At 36.0% G+C, this 21,566-nt stretch overlaps 2 protein-coding genes and 1 long non-coding RNA gene across 7 annotated transcripts in view; 2 read left to right on the top strand and 1 right to left on the bottom strand.

The window, feature by feature from the left end:
• The window catches only part of LOC100653736 (protein FRA10AC1), a 33,916-nt gene extending 31,805 nt beyond the window's left edge, over window positions 1–2,111 (top strand). For all 3 annotated transcript variants that reach the window (XM_023546917.2, XM_023546918.2, XM_003409228.4), the window contains one exon: window positions 1,763–2,111. In XM_023546917.2, coding sequence (XP_023402685.1) covers window positions 1,763–1,805 — 43 coding nt within the window. In that variant the 3' untranslated portion in view covers window positions 1,806–2,111. The remainder of the gene's footprint in view (window positions 1–1,762) is intronic.
• Window positions 2,112–6,056: 3,945 nt separating this feature from the next.
• The window catches only part of PDE6C (phosphodiesterase 6C), a 55,575-nt gene continuing 40,065 nt past the window's right edge, over window positions 6,057–21,566 (bottom strand). Inside the window, exons 16-22 of one of the 2 annotated variants that reach the window (XM_003409229.4) lie at window positions 13,557–13,657; window positions 11,672–11,779; window positions 11,516–11,579; window positions 9,250–9,324; window positions 9,052–9,135; window positions 8,509–8,665; window positions 6,057–6,660 (exon numbers count right to left, since the gene is read on the bottom strand). In XM_003409229.4, coding sequence (XP_003409277.2) covers window positions 6,599–6,660; window positions 8,509–8,665; window positions 9,052–9,135; window positions 9,250–9,324; window positions 11,516–11,579; window positions 11,672–11,779; window positions 13,557–13,657 — 651 coding nt within the window. In that variant the 3' untranslated portion in view covers window positions 6,057–6,598. Of the gene's footprint in view, window positions 6,661–7,622; window positions 8,666–9,051; window positions 9,136–9,249; window positions 9,325–11,515; window positions 11,580–11,671; window positions 11,780–13,556; window positions 13,658–21,566 lie in introns of those variants that run through there. The other variant, XM_023546916.2, reaches the window with a different exon arrangement.
• On the top strand, window positions 7,487–20,390 carry LOC135227916 (uncharacterized). Of its 2 annotated transcripts, XR_010318094.1 has the most exons (4): window positions 7,487–11,627; window positions 13,637–13,843; window positions 16,754–16,918; window positions 18,952–20,390. It is a non-coding gene; the product is annotated as an uncharacterized LOC135227916 (long non-coding RNA). The 2 variants fall into 2 exon arrangements; XR_010318093.1 differs by lacking the exon at window positions 7,487–11,627 and having other exon boundaries at window positions 12,702–13,843.

A 21,566-nucleotide genomic window follows, 5' to 3' on the forward strand; every position in this document is an offset into this window, starting at 1 on the left:
TGATACCGTCTCAGTTTAATAGAATTCAGGTGTGTTGGAAGGAGAATTTCAACAAGATTACTTTTTCTGTGCCTCTGAAGTAAGATTTTTCTGTGGCCTTAACCTTCTTGTTCAGCCAAATGAAGAATTCCCAAGTGTGTGGTCATTATAGATGAGATTATAAAAAAGCTATTGGTGTAAATAAAAAATTGCTGTTATAGTTAAAATTAAGTGCTTAACAGTGTGACTTCCTCTTGAAGGAAGTTTATAGTTAAAAATGACAGAGCAGGTTTTAAAAAAATCAACTTGCTTTTTTAGGCAATAAAGATATATGAGTGAGTCCTAAAAAGGCTTTCATAATCAAAAATTCTTTGTGACCTTATAAAGACTTGACATTGATCAAGTACTAAACATCTGAATCCACACAGAGATTCAACCAATTTCATATATTTAAGTTCTTACTATAATTTTTAAAGTTCTGCTTCACTTTGCTGTCATGGTAGTAAAAAGGGATAATAGGACAGGGAATATCAAATTGCAGATAATTCTTAAATCAGCTTTATTTAATTCTGTAATTAATTTTTTTTCTTTTAATTTGAACATAGTTGTGGTGGTTTTATTAATTCACAATCGTTTGAAACCAGAAGATGGCGTCCCATTGTGGACATCTGACCTAAAAGAACATTTTCTAAAAAGACTCGTAGGCTACCCAGCTTGATTGTCCAGCTTGATCCCCTGTTCCCAAAAAAAAGAAAAGGAATTGTTCATTCATTTAATGCATGCAACAACTCTATGAGGGAATTTAATTTATAAGCAAACTGAGTCCAGAGAAGTTAAATAACTTGCACACGGAGCTAATAAAGGGACAGTGTTAGCACTTAAACTCTCCGACTTGAAAGCCCATGCTCTTTTCATTGAACCACTCTGGCTTCTAGTATTGACATTTATTTATGTTGGTAGGTGCCGTTCAATTGATTTCTATTCATAGCAACCCCACGTGACATAGTAGAACTGCCTCACAGGGTTTTCTAGGCTGTGGTCTTTTATGGGAGCAAATCACTGGGTCTTTCTCCTGTGGAGCCACTGGATGGGTTTGAACCTCCAGCCTTTTGGTTAGCAGCTGAGTGTTTAACCATTACACCACCCAGGTTCAACATTTATTTAGTATCTTACAATTTTCATACTATTTTGATACATTATAATCCAACAACATCTCCCTTCAGAATTGTATTCTTTTAGATAAAATTTTTACGGCTCTAAATAACATCATATATTTGCTGTACTCAAAGTAGTAGAAAACTGCAGCCTACAGCATTTGCCCATTCTTTTCCAATAACACCTTTCCTAGGAGTAAGACTTGTATTTTCCCTTAAAAATAGTTTCTTTTTTCTCCATTTGTTGATCATATTATACTTTGAAATGAAAATGAACAGAGAAGGCATAATATCAACCAAAATAGTAAAGAGAAGCAATAACATCTCAAAAAGTGCTTCAAAGTAAAATCCTAACAAGTCTAGGGAGACACGTCAACATATAAAATATTTTAATTTTAATTCATGTGAGTGTGGTGCATGTGAGTGTAGTTCCGATTAATCTAGAAGCTCAGCATTATTTGATAGCTGAAGCATGGAAACATGTTGAGACATAGAGGAATCAGCCAATATATTGAATTAAAACATTTCATTCATTTTTGTTAATCTCATATAATGTGTCACCTAGTAATTTTTTTTTTACTCTTATTATTGATTTTAATCACTTCTGTATGTACTTTTTTCTTTAATAGGGAAGAAGAATTTGATGAGTATTTTCAAGATTTGTTTTTGTGAGACAAAAAAGAGAAGCCTTCATTCCTTAATGTTCAAACTCTTTACCAAGTTTTATCTACAAGTCCCAGGTTGAATGGTTTATCTTTGTAAATAACCATCCAGCTACTCTAAGGATGTCAGATGCTTGGGAAGCGCGTTAGTTCTGTCAGAGACAGATTATGGCATAGTGTCCTGGCCTCACATCCGTGAAGCAGCTTCAGAGCACCAAGTCACTTAAAAAACCAACACATAATTTTCAAAGTACCGTTTTCTTCAGTAACAGAATGTTGCCAAATATTGTTAAGAAATATAGGATGTATCTTTAAATTCTGTGGAAATATGTAGAAAAGTGAAAATTTTATGCGTTCTTTTCCCCCCTCACATTTCTTTTAACTTCATATGAATTCCTCCATTAAGAAAACATGTGACCTATTCTCAAAAGTGGAATATGAGGATTGCTGGTGAGGAGAACCCCCATGAGAATACAGGTTTTCCACTACCCGAATCTTAAATGTGGCTATTTGGTTGGAAAAAGTGGAAATAAAGTGGTATAGCTCTATTTAGCTTCTCCTGAACAGTGGCATCTCTGAAGAGAAACAAGAATTGGAGAGGAATTTTGAGATAGCAGCAATTTTTTCCTCGACTGTAAACCTACAAATCACCTATTTTTAGCCATCTTCTTTCCCTGCTCTAAAGCTCAGAGACAGACTCACAAAATGTTTTCTTCCAGTCCTTACAGGCAGTATGGTCTCTGCCATCATTAATCTTCTTGGTTTTTCTAGACAGTTAAATTGTATGATGAAAAAAGACAGGCCTGTTCATCATAAGAGCATTGTCTGTTTGATGAATCAGTGGGAATGGCTCATAATAACAGAATTATTGATTTGGCTAATTGTCTTTAAAAATAGGTTTATCTAGAACTTGATGGTTTATGATCATTTAACAGTAAACCTCTTTTAGAAATTTCTGGCTCTATACCATTTGTGGAAAGAGTGGATAGAAGCCATTGGTCCAGACTTCCCCCTTAGTTATCTAGACCCCAAATAAAACAGCATTAAGAAGAGCCAGCGTTGAAAAGAAATCAGAGGTGAGAATGGAGGGGTATACGACGAGCACTTTTCCCATCCCTTATATGTCTTTTCAGTGGCTTATCTACAACTGTTTCATCTGTACCTTTTAGAGGATGGAGCTAGTAGTCTGAACAGTGATTTCATTGTTTCTATATTTTGTAGATTTTTTTAAATTGATATTTATTTTCCTTTATCTCAATTAGTTTAAATTACTGGGATTATTGGGGTTCCACAAAAATTTTAGAGTACATTGAGTATGTCTTTAAACTCTTTACTTCCGTTTGATACATTGGCAACCCCTCTTTTAAGCAGTTTCTTTCTCCATTACCACCTCCTTCTGGCTGTCATTTTTTTTTTTGGCTTGGCTTTCTCTTGATGCCTTCTCACCTCTACAATTTAAGGGAGTTTGTTATAATTAAACTTTTGACTTTTCAGTCTGTGGGTAATTTACTCTAAAGTAAGTTAATACCACAGGAATCAAATGAGGTCCTAGTAGTCTAAAATAATGGATTTATTTGATTCCCCAACAGAGATTAATAAGATAATTTAATCAAATAATACTGTGTACATACAGTTTTTCTCAGATGCAGTTGTGCAAATATGAATATGCTTATATACAGGGATATATTATAAAATGTAACTTCTTAACTTGGTACCTCCAAGGTACCGTGGGTATATTTCAGGAAATACAAGCACTCTTAATATCTCTGTGTAAAATTCTGTGTGTATGTATTTTTTGAGGAAAATGCCCATAGCTTTCATCAAATTTTCAATAGGATTTATTCATTGTAAAAAAAAAAAAAAGGTAAAAACTCGTTTTTGTAAAGAGCAAGTAGATGGCTAAATAGAGGAGAAGACACGTGGCTTGGTGAATAAGAGTATGTAGAAAATGATCATAGCATTCCCAATTATTTTATTGAAGATACACTATTTTAAATCTCATTTTAAAAATGGAATGATTGCCATAAACCTGAAAAATAAGTAATTTAAAGTCTTATTTTAAAATGGTTAGTATCAGAGATTTTTCTTTTTCTAAATAGTTGTTCATTAATTCAAGAAATATTAGGTGTCCATTGTGTGAGGCACTGTGCTGGACATTGCTGTAAAGGAACTGTCTAGGAGAGTAACAAACTGTGGAACCATTTCTGAACTTCTACCAGAAGACAGTAAACCGTTGATTTACTGTTCAACTTTGAAAGCCCCCTCATTTCTTACTTTAAAGAAACTTTTTTTTTCCTCTCACAATCTATCGTGAGTAAAAGGGCACCTTAATTTTTGCAAAAAAACATGTTAGAAATGTGCAGCATCTTAAGGAGTACTGAGTTTCTGTCTGGGGTGATTTAAAAAAAAAAACTTTTGAAAATGGAGAGCGGGGATGGTTGTACAACATGAATGTAATGAATGTAATTTAAAAACGGTTAAAATGACTAATTTTTTGTTAAGTATATTAGACCACAATAAATTTTCTTTAAAAATTGTCTCCTAGATAGCTCTCAAAAATAAATAAAAAGAAATATCCAGTCACAAAACTGTGATGTTAGTAATACATCTAGTTAAAACATTTTTATGATAAAATACATATATCTTAGTGGTAATCGGAAAATAAAGTTCCTGCAAAATTAAATGCCTGTCTAGGAAGAATATGTAAAGACCCTTTTAAAGTAGATTCGTACATTCAGTATTATGAGTATGGTTTAAGATATCAAGTTAGTCCATTATACATAATCACAACATTTAATCCACTTATATACAATGACAGATAATGGGAGCCATATTTTTAAGGAGTCTTTGAAAAGGCCTCTATGACGATTAGTTTAAAGGTTAATTCTCCAGCATACCGATTTCAAACTTCGCTAAAGGTTAGTGCAGTCAGGGGTATTCAGTAAACTCTGGGGCACTGGAAGTTAAGCTTTTCTTATGACCTTGCTCTTAAGCAAAGTTCTTATTTTTTCGGACCTTCAGTGATGGCACGCCTCTGCCCTCAATTCAGTTTCTTGTGAATGAGGAAGGGAGGCTGCTTGAGCTGACTGATACTTCTTGGTCCAAAAGTGCGTAAGGCTAAAGGGGTAAGTTTTTTATGTGGTTTCAAAAGATCCTCGGAGAGGAATTTCTAATTATTTTAAGAAATGGAAATAAGGACGTGTACTAGGGTGACAGCTTTAACAGACAACAGTCATTTGGTTGTGTATATTGAGTGGTCTTTTCTCCTTAAAGCTATCTTGTTAGCCTATAGTCACTCCTCATTTATGCCTGTTTCTTACAATATTTATTCAAAATAACATTCATTCATATTTACGGAGTATCTACCATGGGCCAGGCACTATTCTAGGTGCCAGAATGGAGCTATGAATAAAAGACAAAAAAATCTCTTATGGAGCTTACATTCTAATGTGAGTGAAGCAATTTTATGATTCTAAGTACCTAACTTCTAAAAGTATAACAAATGGTGATTATTTCTTGGCTGCCTAAAATTGAACAGTATCTTGTACATAACAAAACCTTCAGGATCCATAGTGAACCAATTTGACTCATTACAATTCAGATTTCCTTTGACAAGAAAAGCTATGGCAAGATATATGGCATAATTGTTATTATTTGGTCTGTTTTCTAATTTAGACTATGCTTATAGTTTTTTTTATAGATAAGTAAAAGGAAGAAATCTTAAATTTCTCTGATATGTAGCCTTGCAGCATGTAGTGGAAGTAGTTGATTGTCCTTAGTTTCTCTCAACAATTCAGTATTTAGTTTTCTTAACCACTTAAAAAAAAGTTTCCTCTGTTGAAGTCCTTCGAACTGCCTTTGATAGTGAAGTTCTTGCATAATCAAATCATGCTTCTTAATAATGCATATTTATTAGCTGATTTAACTTGCATTCAGATTATCCAAGTAGTGCCTTATAAATTGACAATTTTTTCAATGAGAAAAATAGTTCTGAACATTAAAAAAATAGTTACACATAGAAAAATAATTGGTTTCAGACTTTGGTGGTGGTGGTTGAGTTGGGGGAACAGGACAAAGACATAGTTTTTATTAATGGCCAAAAGTGGTATGGTCTTTACCCTTCCATTATCAAGAGTAAAAAGTAGAGGAAATAGATAGTATTCATTTCAGATGAAATACCATCTGTCATACTTTTTTCTGTTTGTTTTCTATACTGTATTTACATTCTGTATTCCTTTACATTAAAACATGTTGATGAGAGATTTTTCAGAAAGGAGTTTGATGTATGTGTCCTTAGGTGCTGTTGAGTTGATTTCAACTCATAGCAACCCCATGTGACAGAGTAGGACTGCCCCATAGGATTTTCTTGGCTGTAATCTTTATGGAAGTAGATCGCCAGGTCTTCCTTCTACAGAGCTGATAGGTGGGCTCAAACCACCTACCTTTTTGTTAGCAGGCTAGCGCTTAACCGTTTGCGTCACACAGTTATTAATAAGAGCATATTTTATAAGGAAAATGACTAGTTTCAGAATTGCGTATTTTTAATTAAAAACAAATTGGCACCAGAAATGCACCCATTTTTGTCTTATTTTGCACTTTTGTTGAACTTTATTTTATCCTCAGAGTTGTCAGGCTAGCAATATATTTTCTCTTCTTAGTAGCCAGGGGTAGGGTAACTTTTCTGAAGATCCTCTTTGTTACTTGATGATTTACTGAATGAAATTTGCTGAAGCTCTTTTGACTGTTGTCTATTTTTCTTTGAAAGTAGAAACAGTATTTGAAAATCAGACCAGTTGGATAATATTACAACATTAGACATGTTTTGGACTTTCTGTCATCACCACCACCTCCTGAATCTTCTGCAGCTAGTGAAAAGGAGAAAAGCAATGTTATTGGAAGTCAATGGATATATACCATTTTTATGTTAACACTCTCATGATATTAGTGTCAACACGATAGCCTACTTATCAATTTTAGCTTATATCAAGTACTAAGGGTTGAACCACTTAAAAACTTGAATTCTGTGTATGAATATTTCCATTTAAAAGATACTCTAATGAATAATTAGTTAACATCCAGTTTTTCAAGGAAAACACTGAACCACACAATCTGGAAGTTTCCACAGTTCTTATTTATCTGTACACTTAAAAATGAATAATGAAGACTTTGAAAATGAAGGACTTGAATTAGTTAAAATTATGAGTGGACTTGGGCTATATTTTTAAAGAATTAAAATTAAATTCTTTAAAAATGATGTTAAACATGAAGCATATTTTACATATTGATTCGAAAAGTATTGGCACATGAAAGTCTTTAAATGGACCCACAGTTTTGGGAGGTTTTTTTTTGGTCTTCTTGGTTTTATTATACACAATTGATCTTTTCAGTTATATTTAAACTAACACACTGATATTAGATTTAAACTTACCTTTGAAGGCTGTGGAAGACCGTGTTGGTTATTATTTTGAACCCAATTCTACCTCTATTAAAATATGTCACACAAATTTTTGGAAGATTTGTATATGTTTAACTGAACTAAATTGAAGCCCTGGTAGCACAGTGGTTGATAGCTCGCCCGTTAACCAAAAGGTCGGCAGTTTGAATCCACCAGTTGCCCCTATGGGGTGGTTCTATGCTGTACTATAGGGTCACTGTGAGTCGGAATCTACTCAAAAGCAGTGGGTTTTTTTTTTTTTTTTTTTTTTAATTAGAAAGGAGTCTTGGTGACACAGTAGTTAAGTGCTTGGGTGCTAACCAAAAGGTCAATAATAAGAATTCCTTATAAAACCTTTTGAGTTGTGAGCTTTGAGACAAAATAATGAAGTCATTCCACTTTCAAGATGATGTTTGGGTCATTTGATGATTCTAAGTTTTAACAGAGGCTTTCTGGAGACAGTGTTAAACCCGATAGAGTGACTTTGTAGTGGTGGTTTTTTGCAGTCGAGTCGGTTTCGACTCATAGCAACCCATGTAACAAAGTAGAACTACCCCCATAGGGTTTTCTTGGCTGTAATCTACGGGAGCATATCGCCAGGTCTTTTTGCCACTGGGTTTGAACTGCTAACCTTTTGGTTAAGAGCCAAGCACTTGACCATTTGCACCACCAGGTCTCCTTAGAGTGACTTTAGGAGTAGAAATTTCAGGCCAGGAAAAATAGCACTGTGTAAAGATGTTTGGGATATTTGTCAAAGCTTGTCAGAGTTACTGTACATATAGGGCTTCGCTATGAGTCAGAATCGACTCGACGGTACTGGGTTGGGTATAGAGCTTCCTTAAGTGTGGAAGTAATTGGATACCTTGAAAAACCTGATATAGAGAAGAATATTAAGTTCAGAGAGGTGAAGCAATTTGCCCACAGTTTCACAGCTAATGCGTAATATTGGGACAGAAACTTTCCTCACTCAACCCTGATCTCACTGATTCTGTGGCTTTTCATACTAATCCTAAAAACCCAGTGTTCTGTGGAGATGCCTCAGGGGCCACCTTATAGAGTGGATGAAGAAGCCCCCCAACCTCTGCTTCAACTGAAACAGCACAGTGCTATCTGGAATTACATAAGATTGGGGGAAAAAGTGGAAAACCACTAGTCAACTTCTGTGCACGGTAAAGCTCATTTCCTGTTTGCAGTTACTTCTCATATCTCTGTCATGCAAAGTTAAGCTCGGCCTGACTTTGGGCTGCTTTACAAGGAGCATAAACAGATTCCATCTAACCTTTTTCTGTTGTGTTTCTTTCTTCCTGCTTTTTCACCTCCTCTTCAATTACCTTCATTTTTTCATCATACTCATCGGCTAGAGTTTTCCATTCTATTCTGTTACACTGAAGACCATTCAGCATAGGTGTGATTTCTTTGTGAAACCGTGAGAATTCCTAGAAAGAATTTTAGGTCCAGAAACCACTTAAACCATACACTTGATTTTAAGTACTTTTCATAGCAAAGGAGGATTGCTGTAAGAAATTGTTAACATGCTCTTAGCTGTGAGGATGAGCTTAGCTCAGTGGCTTTGAAACTTGAGAAAGACATCCCCTGTCTTTCCTGCCTTCGTAAGTCTGTTCAATATGCTCACATCTGCGTTCTCTCACCTCTTATTCCACCACTGAATGAGCAATTAGGATAAAACCTCAAACTACTTTGGAGAAACAAGGACATCCCTGATGTTTCTCCATGGGGGTGACTTTTCGATTTTGTTACATTTGGAAGAAAAATTCTCCTCCAAGTGATTACATATTTCAAGAAAATAATTTTGTTTTCTTACCTTATATACAAAAGTACAAACAAAATCAATAAATCCAACTTGCAGTTTAGGTAGTTCATCTTTTTTGTTTCTGTCCATCATAGGCTAAAAAGAGAATAAATCTATTTAATACAGTTTTCTATGATTCAATAAACAAAATAGATTGAGGGGCACTGATAATTGTGCATGAGTAGTGCATTTTTGTGTCAGGGTCTTTACAATAGGTTGTTGCTGTAGCACTGTTCTCTCCAGATCTCCTTGTTCCCAAAATTCATTTGCAACCAGAAGAGCTACCTGCAAATAAGAGAAGCTTGGTTCATTAAAGTCCACTTATTAATAGAGAATTTGCATTTTATTAGTATGAGTGATGCTTAAGGATATAGCGTTATAGTTGATACTTGAGGTGTATTTGTACCGTATACTCCTAACCTTTAAAAAGATCATCTACAGATTGTATCGAAATGGGAAAGGGAAACTTTTCCTCCTCCTTCAATGTCCTGGACTCATTCTGGTAGTGCCTGTCTCCTCATTGCTATTGCCACCACCTCTCAACAGTAAAGAGGGAGATGGGAGGATGCTGGATTCCATTAAACATATCATGCTCTGATGCTTCCCAAGTCCTCCTCTTGTCCTGCTTATCTTTTAGGATCCAGAACATACATGGGTACACACAGACACACACACATTAGTGTGCTGCTTGATTACAGTGTGAGGAGACTCAGAGTTAATTTATATTGTAAAAAAAAATCTGTCAAGTTCATTGAACACCTGTTGGCTGCCTTTTATTGGCATATGCCGTGCTTGCCAAGAGGAATAAGACATGACTTTTGTCTTCAAGAAAGAAAGCATTCTTTAAGATGCTCACAATCTAGTGAAGACAACCATGTGAATAATGAAGGAAGTACTATAGCAGCGATACTATGAAGTGTTACAGAACAAGGAGGGAGGAAAGGCAAGCATCATAACGGAGGGAAGCTGTGTTTATGCTGTGTCATTAAGAATGAATAGTAGTTTGCAGGGAAGTGGGGGGAAAGCATGTACAGTGACCAAATTCAATGTGCAGAACTTATGGGAGTAGGAGCTTAGAGTGTGAGGCACTGACATGGGAGAGAGTGCAGGGAAATGAGCCTGGGAAAGTGAGGTAAGGACAGGTAGCGACAGGCCAGCCACATAACCTTGCTGGGAAACTTGAACTTGATTGTCTAGGCTAGTGGATTTATTCCTGGAGCCCTAGAGTCTCTCCAAAGTGTACCAAGGGTCCAGGCGGGTGGAGGCCAAAAGAGAGTAAAGCTAAAATAGCTTTTTTTTTTTCTCTTTTATCAAGTGGCTTTTGAGGGTTTTTTTGGGGGGGGGGGTGAACTTTTTTTTTAAAAAGTTGAAAACTGGCAACGTGGAGTTTTTAGGAGACTTTTAAGCAGTGGAGTGGCTCAGCTCTATAAGCAACCCCAGCAAGCAGGTCAGAGGATGGTGCGGGGAGTTGATGATGAGGTTGCCACCAGAGCCTCATCATTCTGATAAAAGAGGATGAAAAGTCTAAACTGAGGCAGTAGCAAGGGTGAGAGAAACAGTTTTGAAATGAGGGCAATGCCCTCAAGTAAGACCCCCGGATTCTGGCTTAGGTGATTGCACAGATGAAGAATCTAGGAGGAAGAGCAGGCATGTCAGGGTGGACGGAGTGCAAGTGCTTGGTTTTGGGCTTGATGGGTTCCAATTACGACATCATTACAAGACAATCCACGTTTACAGTTGGACCTGGCTGATTCTGGCCTCTCTTGCCTAGAGTTTTTCCTAGAAATTATTAAGGGAAAGGAGACATATCTTTCATCCAGTTAGTGGGAAAACAATACTGGATGAACTAATGCCTCCCCACTCCCACTCTCCAAGCTTGGGGAAGAACTTCAGTGGAAGACCACCTTAAACATGAACTCACAGACAATGCCTTCTAATAATTAGCAGCCCATTTAAGAAGAGATTGATTGTAAGAGCAAAACCAGCCCTGACGGAAGAAAGCACTTAGGATTCAACCTCGTCTAGGCTGACTTACCTCCTCTACTAAAAAACTCAGACTGTCCCTGAGTAATTTTATGTAAACGTTTTACAACCCGTCCAATCATAAGGCATTCCTTCTAGAAAACATTTTCTGTCCAAGGTTCCCTCTGCTTTGGTCTAGGGCCTGATCAAATTACCTATTGTCTTACTGATGTTTGTGAGCTCTTGAAAGTTTTTTGCCTTTCGTCATTAACAGAAACCCAACAGGGAACATTTATTTCTGTCATAACTTCTCAAGTTATTTTTTCTTTCTTTAAAATTATAAACCAATTATTTGAGAGGACATTTCTGGTGTAATGAAAGATAATTGCTTATAAAATATGTATAGTCATGTAACTAGTAGCAATGATAAGATTCCAAGGGTTGCCAGATGGACTTTTACATGGGATCTAGGCAGTACCTGAGAGTGGGACAGAAATAAAACAAATGGACTCACCTGGCTTTGTACCTCCCAGGGCTTGGTTATGGCAGACAAGTCACATGCAGTCATCATCATTGCCCTTTGGAAGAGAAGAAAGTGAAATTTGTTAAAAGAGAAATAAATACAAGTAAGCTATTTTTCCAAAAGAAGAATAAAATTCTGACTACCCACATGATAATCTCTTTTTTGGTTGGATCAGTGGTTACGTATTTGATAGCCTCTCCTTCAGTTTCCATTTTTTCACAGGCATCAACAATTTTTTGAAACATGGTTCTCTTCCTAAAAAAGATAACAACTGTGCAGCCCATTTTCACATATGAGAGCAGAGAAAAGGCATTTTTAAATACATGCCCTTCAGATGCTTGCATTAAGATGTCCACATAGTGGAGTCTAAGGGGTCAGGAGATAAAAGAACAGGGAATGGCTGTGTAACCTTGGCACAGAAACAGTTTAAGGGAAAAAAAAGTATATACCATAAGGGGGGGGGGACTGGTAAATGTGAATACATTAAAACTAAAAGTTACATATGACCAAAGAGATCATGCCATAAAGGATAAAGGCCACAGACTATAATGAGATGTCACAAGACATAGGAACAACAAAAGATTAGAACCCAAATAATGTGAAAAGATGCTCAGTCTCACTGGTAATCAAGAAAATACAAACTTACACAAGAATAGGAAACCATCTCACATTCATTACATTAGTAAAAAAAAATAAGAATTTAAATATGCCCAGAGCCAGAGGATTCCAGATACGGGATAACAGGAACTCTTGTTCAGTGCTGGTGGGAGTGTAAATTGGCACAAATGCTCGGGAGTGCAGTTTTGCAATGTGGCACAAAATTGAAGATACACAAACCCTACAGCAATCCCATTTCTAGGTATGTACCTTAGAGAAACTCATATGTACCAGGATATACAATGTAGCATTGTGAGCACGATCTAAATGTCCATGAATTGAGAAATAGATGAATTATACAGTTGAATATACAGTTAAATGAACTAGATCTCTACTTATCACAGAGGGTATCTTTAAAATAGAATGAGTGGAAAAATCAAGTTGCAGAAAAAGGTATATACAGTATGATATCATTTATGGAAACATTAAAAACAATACCATACACGGTATAATATAGTATGGTATTGGAAAGGATGAGTTCGTATCAACATCAGGATGGTGATAAATCTGTGAGGGAGAAGGGAGGGGATTGTTATAGTCGGGTGGGGACAAGATACTCTAATTATATCACTAAGGGTTTATTGTTTCTCCTTAAAAAAAGAGAGAGATCTGAGGCAAATATGGCAAAATGCTAGCATTTGTTGAATCTGGGTTATGGATTTTGAATATCCATTGTACTATTCTTAGTATGTTTGAAATATTTAATAATTAGATTTTTAATTAAGAAGGATCAGAGAGGCACAGTTTGGCAAAGACCTTCCAAGTCATTAAATGTTTGGATCCTGTAACTAGCTCACCTTGTTCTAATCCATGTTTGCCAAGTTACTTTATAATTCCCTTATGAGAAAATGTTGGCCAGAAGCTTGGATTATCTGGTCTCCTTGGTAATTGTATTTTATTACTGTAAATAGGCTAGCACTCTGTTATATATAACCCAGAGTTTTGTGAGTTTGGTTAGTGGGCATCAGAATCACTGAGATTGTTCATTTCCCAGACTCTGACAGGATCAAATTCCTGAGCCTATAACACTATAACAGATTCTGGGCCAAGATTTGTCACCAAGACAAAAAGCCACCTTGTGAGGTTTCTTGGCATCACTCCTCTGGCAAAACACAAAACTTGCTGCAATGTTCTTCAACTCAAACTTCTTCAGGTAACAAACTTATTATTAGGGACTTAAAATGTTTCCAGATGTCTGGTAAATTCACTGCCAAGCATTTTGAGGACATTCTACTGACAATCTAAAAGGAAAATGAACAAATGTGTGTATGTGAGAGAGAGAATAGCTTTTAGCTTTAATGCAGAAAAACCACTTATGGAAGGTAGAGCCTCACAGAGTATAAGGGAGTTCTGTGGTAGAGAGCAATGTACTTACTTGAAATACAAAGCCAGGTCAGTTGCTATTATTGCAACTTCAAACAAATGAATGACTGTTTCAAACTGGCGTTTATTTAGGTTCTGGAAGATGTTTAAAGTCTGTAAGATGAAAATTCACAATGAAGTGCAATCGTTAACTTGCCTTTGATTCAACAAGCAACCAACCGAAGTGTGTTTAACAAAGTAAGCAAAGATTATTCTATTACGGAAAGAAGAAAAATGAGGTCTTGCAACACTTTTTTTGCTTTCAACTTTTATCTCATGGATTTCTCTACTTTAAGTAAGGTAATTGAAACTATAAAAATAGCCACTGTTAGCGAATGTTCATATAATCAATGTTTAAGTTTTGAGAGTAAAAAGTTTTCTTTCAGAACCATTTAAAAATTAATAATAGATTAAAATTTTGTTTGTATTAGTTGTAGAGCTTTAATAAGGAATTTCTGGTAGATATATGCTTGTTAGAAATGTTGAATTACCCATTAGGTAATTCAGAGAACCACAGAAACCCTTGGTCCTTCAAAAACTGCAAATTACATTAACACTTGTGTGCAGGTATGGAAAAAAAAAAAGAAATCTTCCCATGTTATTCTTAAAATGCTATCTTACAATTATATTTTACAAAGACTTAACGATCTTTCTTCAAAGAGCTTCCTACTAATAATTTCTTCACATATCAGTCAATTTCATTTCTCAGTTTTCTAGAAAATGAGAGTGTAATGCCAGAGGTGGTTTTTAAAAGGTCTGACACTTTAGATAGACCATTTTAGGCATAAAAACCACATGGGCAGATAATGTAGTGGTTTTACCAAATGAAGTTGACAATTATGAAATATAGACAAATTCCACTGGAAAGAAAGAGGAAACAGCCTGTTAACATATGTAGATTAAAAGAAAAAAAGAGACAGAAAGAAACTCATTGCTGTTGAGTCAATTCTGACTCATAGCAATTCTATAGGACAGGTTGGAACTGCCCCTTAGGGTTTCCAAGGCTGTAATCTTTATGGAAGCCAACTGCCACCTCTTTCTCCTGTGGATCGGCTGGTGGGTTTGAATCATCACCTTTTAGTTAGCAGCCTAGCGCTTAGCCACTGTGCCACCAGGGTTTCTTATGTAGAAATACCAAAAACCAAAACCAAACCCACTGCCATCGAGTCGATTCCAACTCATAGCGATCCTATAGGACAGAGTAGAAATAGAGGTAGCATAATTAGAAAAGAAAGTGGGACTAAGCATCAACTAATAGCAAATGCTTACACAGTGCTTACTGTTTACCAGACACTGTTCCAAGTGCTTTATGAATACTCTTAATTCTCACAACAAACCACAGCACAGAGTTTAAATAACTTGCCCCAGGCTACAGTTTGGCCGGTTTGTGATAGCACCGGTATCTAAAGCAAGGCAACCAATCTGCAGAGTTCATGCTCTCAGAGAGGATTACCCAATAAGTAAGGTATGCACAGGTTAGTTGTGCTTACTAATCCAACTTCACACTAGGTAGTTGTATAACCCTAGACAGTCACTTAACATCTGTATTTGTTCTATCAAATGGGGATAAAAACAGCTGCCCTGCCCTGGTGGCGCAGTGGTTAAGCGCTAGGCTGCTAACTGAAAGGTAGGCGGTTTGAACCCACCAGCTGCTCCACAGGAGAAAGATGTGGCACTCTGCTTCCATAAAGATTTGCAGTCATGGAAACCCTATGAGGCAGTTCCACTCTGTCCTATAAGGTCGCTATGAGTTGGAATCGACTCCACAGCAAATAGTTTTTTTTTTTTTGGCTTTGCCTAACTGTCTAGCACTTAGTCTACCCTCAATAAATATTGGTAGAATATTGAGTCAAATGCGATTATAACTAAGAACACATTGATGAAAATTAAATTGCTACAAAATTTAATGATTTTTGTATCATTATTGCTATGTAAAATTTTGAGGCTAGCTTCAGGTTAAAATAGAATTGCAAACCCACAGCCAAATGCAGCTCTCAATCATTCCAGGAGATTGAAATATTAGAAAGCAAAAGTTGGACAAGAACTCAAGTTTTAGACACTATGATATATATTATGAAAATTCACTCAAGCAGCCTTTTCATAACAACTTCCAGGACAAGAAAAATGGTATTTTACAAAGTAAGTAATAGAAAGGAAAGTTGTGATTTGCTTTGTTAAAATAATGAGTTCATAATACCTATTATATTTAGCCTTTTAAATTGATACAGTGAAGTAGTGGTTACCTTACACTTCCAATTAAAATAAAAAGAAAGCTTGTCTGGATCAGAACCAGTTTCTTCCTTGGAACAGTGCATTAGCCATATCAGTCCATAATGGCTGAACCAAATCTTCTGTATGTCAATTATTTTAAACCTGGTCTGGGTTGGCCAGAGAGGGGAAGAGTAAGTGGGGCATTTGTAGTTTTAATCTCACTTAACCTGCCCCTGATTTGGGTACAATGGTGGCTTCCCTTTGGAGTGGGGTGACCCAGTTTCATATTTATGGCAGTGAGTAATGGCCTTTGTTTTCTGATGCACATTGTTATGTTTCAAAAGTAATGTGTATTATATGATTCAGATACATACTTTGCAGAGCCAATAACACCTAAAGTCAACCTTGATTGCTGTACTAGGAAAAAAGGTGGGATGAGAGAGATGTATGGAAATGCCTTAAACTTTTAGACAAATTAACATTTATGGCATGTGAAGTCTTTTTAAAAAGGAAAACAACCTGTTTAATTCAAATAAATAATACCTTAGGACAGTCTCTTTGTTTCTACCAAGTGTCACGTTGTACAGAGTATATAATCTACAACTGTCAACCAAATCTATTTATTCCATGGCAATTATTTTAAAACATGTTACTTATATTTATAAACTTGGATATGTGTTGCTTTTTGATATATATACACATGTGTGTGAGAGAAAAAGGGAGAAATAAAAATAAATGTGATGAATACTGCTGTAAAAAAAAAAATTTAAATCATGCTTTTTCCGATCTAAAATAATAAAACAGCTGTATTAAAGTCAACAGATTATCCAAAGGTCTTTCACTTTACAAAGCAAATCAACCCTGGACTTAAAAAAAAAAAAAAAAAAAATGACAATGAAATACTTTTAAAATTCGTATAATTAAGAAAAAATGGTTTACATTCAACTTTTTTTCCTTTGTATATAGCACAATGAACCTGTTTTCTTTCCTTCCTTTTAGACACTTTAACCTAAAAGCATGTAGCAACCAAAACCAAGCCTGTTACCATCAAGTCGGTTCCAACTCATGGTGACCCCATGGGCTTTTTAATAAATGATATTGAGTCAGTTGGATTTCCATATGGAAAAAAAGTGTCTTGACCGTTACCTCACACCATATATAAAGGTCAGTTATAAAGGGATTGTAGATCTAAATGACAAAGGTAAAGTAAGACCACTTTTAGAGAAAAATATCTGCATGACCTTGAATAGGCAAGATTTTTTAACAGGACACAATAAGAGCTAATCTTTTTTTTTTTTTCCTTGTAAAACTAAGAGCTAATTTTTAAAAACTGATCAAATGGGTTATATTAAAATAACAAATTTCTGTCTTCCAAAAGCTACCATTAAGAGAGTAAAAAGGCAACCCACAGAGAGGGGGAAGATATTTGCAATACACACATGCAAAAAAGACACATGAACCAGAATATATAATGAACTCCTACAAATTAATTTGAAAATATAGGCTGGCAACCCAAATAACAGAATATCAAAGGACCAGTAAACATATGAAACTGTGCTCAAATTTATTAATCAATGCTATTTCATCTGATGCAAAACAAATTCAATACAAATTAAAATCTCAATACAATGCCACCCAATCCCCACCTGATGGCTAAATGAGAAAGATGGAAAGGACCAAGAGTTGGAGAGGATACAGAGCACCCAAAACCATCATACTCTGTTGATAGGAACGTACATTGGTACAACCACTTTGGAAAACGGTTTGGTAGTATCCGCTAAGGTTGAACATAGGCACACCCTATGACCAAGCAATTCCATTCTTAGATATACACCAAACAGAAATGCAAGCATGTGTCCTGCAAAAGACATGTACTAGATAGTCATAGCAGGACTATTCATATTAGTCCCAAACTGGATATGATCCAAATGTCTTTCAGTAGATGGCTGAATAAATATAGTATATTCACACACACACAAAAATGCAGGAAAATAGCAAAGGAAGAAAGGAACACATGTAAAAGACAGATACAAAATATATAAAGAATTACCCAAGGAAACATATGAAAAATCCACACCAATAATTCTCCATAGTCTCAAAAATATAAGTATTTAAAGAGGAGACTGTAACGGTAGTAGAATAAAAAGTGAACTAGCAAAGGCTCATTAGTAGGATGAAAAGTAGTGGCTCTGAAAATAAAAGCATTATAATTTAATGCCAAGGGACATTAGAGAAATGTCCTCAAATTTCTGAGACAAAGGAAGTGTTATCTAAGGTCTTTACATCCTACCGAACTGATCTTTAAAAATCAAACTTCAAATATAAATATACTTATGTTCTTAGCTTAGCCCTCTTGAAAAAACTACCAGATGACAAAAGTATTAAAAAAAAAAAAAAAAGCCGACTGCTGACAAGTCAATACCACCTCAAAGTAACCTTATAGGACAGAGCAGAACTGGCCCATATGGTTTCCAAAGAGCGCCTGATGGATTTGAACTGCCAGCCTTTTGGTTAGCAGCTGTAGCTCTTAACCACTACGCCACCAGGGTTTCTGAAAATGAAGTCAAAATAAAATACCCAGGCATGGAGGAACCATGGCAAAAGTACTGATGGTAAATATTGACCCCATTTAAATGTGGAATGAAGAATAAACTATTTTGGAAATTATTGAAATTCTAGAGCACAGTATAAATGCTATAAATTTTGATAGTTGTAGAAAATACTAATGATGATAATACCTTACTAGACAGAGGTGGAGATGTGGGAAGAAGCTAAGTGTTATAATTGCTTTCATATTTCATAAAAAAATAGCAGGGAGTTAATAGATATTTTAAAGTTATCATATAGTTTTAAAAGTGTCAAAGATTTAAATGCTCAGATACAGCTTTTCATAATTTTCCAGTCTTAAATTAATTTCAGAGGGTTTTTAAAAACTAATATCTCTTGTAGTAAGGAAATATCTGAAATCTGCAGTTCCTTCCATTTCAAAAGTGTTTCTTCTGTAAAATTCAAGTAAAATTAAATTTAATACTTTTTAAAATAAATGGAATGCTACTCAGCAATAAAAAGGAATGAATTACTAACATATACAACAACAGTGACACAGATGACATGGACAAATGTCAAAGTTATTCTGTTTGAAGGAAGCTAGGACAAAAGAGTAGATATTATATGATTGCATTTATATAAAATTCTAGAAAATTTAAACTAGTTGGAGTCTACCCAGAAGCACCTCGGAAGAAAGGCCTGGTGATCTACTGCTGAAAACTCAGCCACTGAAAACCCTACGGGGCACAGCTCCGCGCGTGGGGGCACCAGGAATTAGAAGCAACTCAAGGGCACTAGTCGGCTGGAGTAACGAACGGCAGGTCAGTGTCTGCTGGGGCTGGAGCGGGGAGGCGGATGTGAAGGGGTGTGAGGAATCTTTCAGGGTGATGAAAGTGTTCTGTATCTTGATTGTGGAGGGAGTTTCACCGGTGTAAACAACTGTAAAAACTCATAGAATTGTACACTTACACCTTAATTATGTTGATTAAAAAACCAAACTCTGACCACAGGAAAAATGAATAGCTTGGATGCTATGATCTTATTTTTCTAAATTTGTTTCTGTCTATGCTGCCTGCATATATTCACAAGGTGGCTGCAATGAAGCTCATTAATGTTAATGAAGTGTCTATTTCTGGGTGGTAGGATTCAAAGAGACTTTTTATATTTGTCTTTGAAATTTTCCCTATTGCTTGAATTTTCATAGTGGGCATGTACCACCCTTACAGGTATAAGTCATTAATTTTAAAGATATATAAGTATGTAATGTTGCATTTGTTTTCCTGAGCCTTGTGCTGAAAACATGGTGTAAAGACAGGTGCCACAGAACAAGAGTGAACCTACTTCCCAGCCCTGTTCCATCTGGGCCCCTGCTTGTTCAGGTGGTCTCACCTGATCACAAGAAGAGTCTATTTTTGTTCTCCTCTGACTATTAACATGGCACTAAAAATACAAATTCTGTGTAGCACACCAAAATGGGTAGAAATGGCTCTAATTTATTCTGATTGGGGCTTTTAGGTGATGTGAGGCCAGAGCAAGTCCCAGCCATTCCAATCTTCAATGTGGGGACCTTGACACCTATGAGAGAATATTGCCAACACATTCCTGACTCTTGATGGCCACACACAAAACACTTAATTTCTTCTTCGTTCCTTCTTTGTACAAAACAAGACAACCTGAGGAGGTTGATAGGAAAAAGCATAAATACAATTGTCATACACTTCGTGAAAGGTATTTTGAATAACAACAGCGTTCTGGTATTTATCCAGAGCAATTTATTTTTGTCATTTCTATAGAACAGTAGAGTCTAAAAATGTATGCTCCTGCAAATTCAGCTAACTAGGCTTCCACCCATTCAGTCAGGTTTGAGCGTTAATTTCTAGTTGGCTTAGAAGCAAGTGATTCTAATCCTCAAAGCAGTGAATCCAATTCTACTGGGAGAGATGGACATTTTAGTTCAAAGCTTTATAACGTGAAAAACAAAATGAGTAATGCCCACAAAATGCCAGCATTCCTCCATAAACCCTAAGGATTTCCCTTATTTAAAAAAAAAAACAAAGTTTGTAAGCATGGACATTATTACCTTCTAACATGAAAAAAAAAAAAAAAAGAGAGCTCCATTGTCTCCCAAAGATGTAAAAAGAACATCTAATGACTAAAAATTTCAATTTTTTGTGTGTGTGTGCAGTTGGACTGCACATAAACAAGCTGCGTGTGGCTGCATTGCCTAGCGACTCTATTGACAAGGCTTTAAAAGTCTGCAGTTAACAGATTGAATAGTATTGCAGAAAGGTTCTCACAAAGATGGTATGAATTACTGAGATGCAATATTCCTCTTTAGAAAGAATAATAAGTCTTTTTAAATACCATCAAAGCCAGTTCAGGCTGCTGAGTAAATAACATTAAATAATAATAATAATAAGATGGAAAACAATAACTATAACCTGCCAAATCTCAGAAGAAAAACATAAAAGATACTAGGACCCGTCCCTATGTTAGGTATTTAAATATCCGGCTGTAGCATTTTTAAATATGTTTTGCTTTAGTAAATAAATGCATAATTAAATCATATACTGTATTTGACACCACTTGACTATGGTATCACATAATCTCTGGGAGGCACAGAAAATTCTTGCTCAAAATTACCCCAACCAGCAACACAAAGACTTTAACAAATTGGGTAATAACAATTTACTCTTACCTTCCTGAATTACTTTCTATTTGACTCGTTTTTCTGTTTCTCATAGAATAGAATCATCGTCATTTTTATGGTTGAATTCTGCTCCAGGTTCTTGATTTGCACATCAGAATTACTAGAATTCTGATTGAAAATGCAGATTTCTGGACTGCAGCTCCAGAGAGCCCAGAGTCTGTGTGTTTAAAAGTCTTCCTGTCCCACCCTGTTAAAGCAATGATTCTGACGCCATTGGTCCTAGTACCCATGTCTGAGAACACTGGTCTGGAGTTACATGGGCAGTGGTTCCCCGAGAGCATGGCAGAATTAGAAATGCCACAGCTGGCTCAGGATGGAAGGTTACTATAAACATGTTACTGTCAAATCAGTTCTGACTCAGAGTGACCCTACAGGACAGAGTAGAACTGCCCCACTGGGTTGCCAAGGCTGTAAATCTTTATGGAAGCAGACTGCCATGTTTTTCTCCTGCAGAGCAGCTGGTGGGTTCAAACCACCCACCTTTCAGTTAGCAGCCAATCGCTCAACTGCAGTCCACCAGGGTTCCTTAAGGTCATTATAGAAACTGATTTAAAA

This window comes from Loxodonta africana, chromosome 16 (genome assembly GCF_030014295.1).
Source record: "Loxodonta africana isolate mLoxAfr1 chromosome 16, mLoxAfr1.hap2, whole genome shotgun sequence".
Lineage (NCBI taxonomy): Eukaryota > Metazoa > Chordata > Mammalia > Proboscidea > Elephantidae > Loxodonta > Loxodonta africana.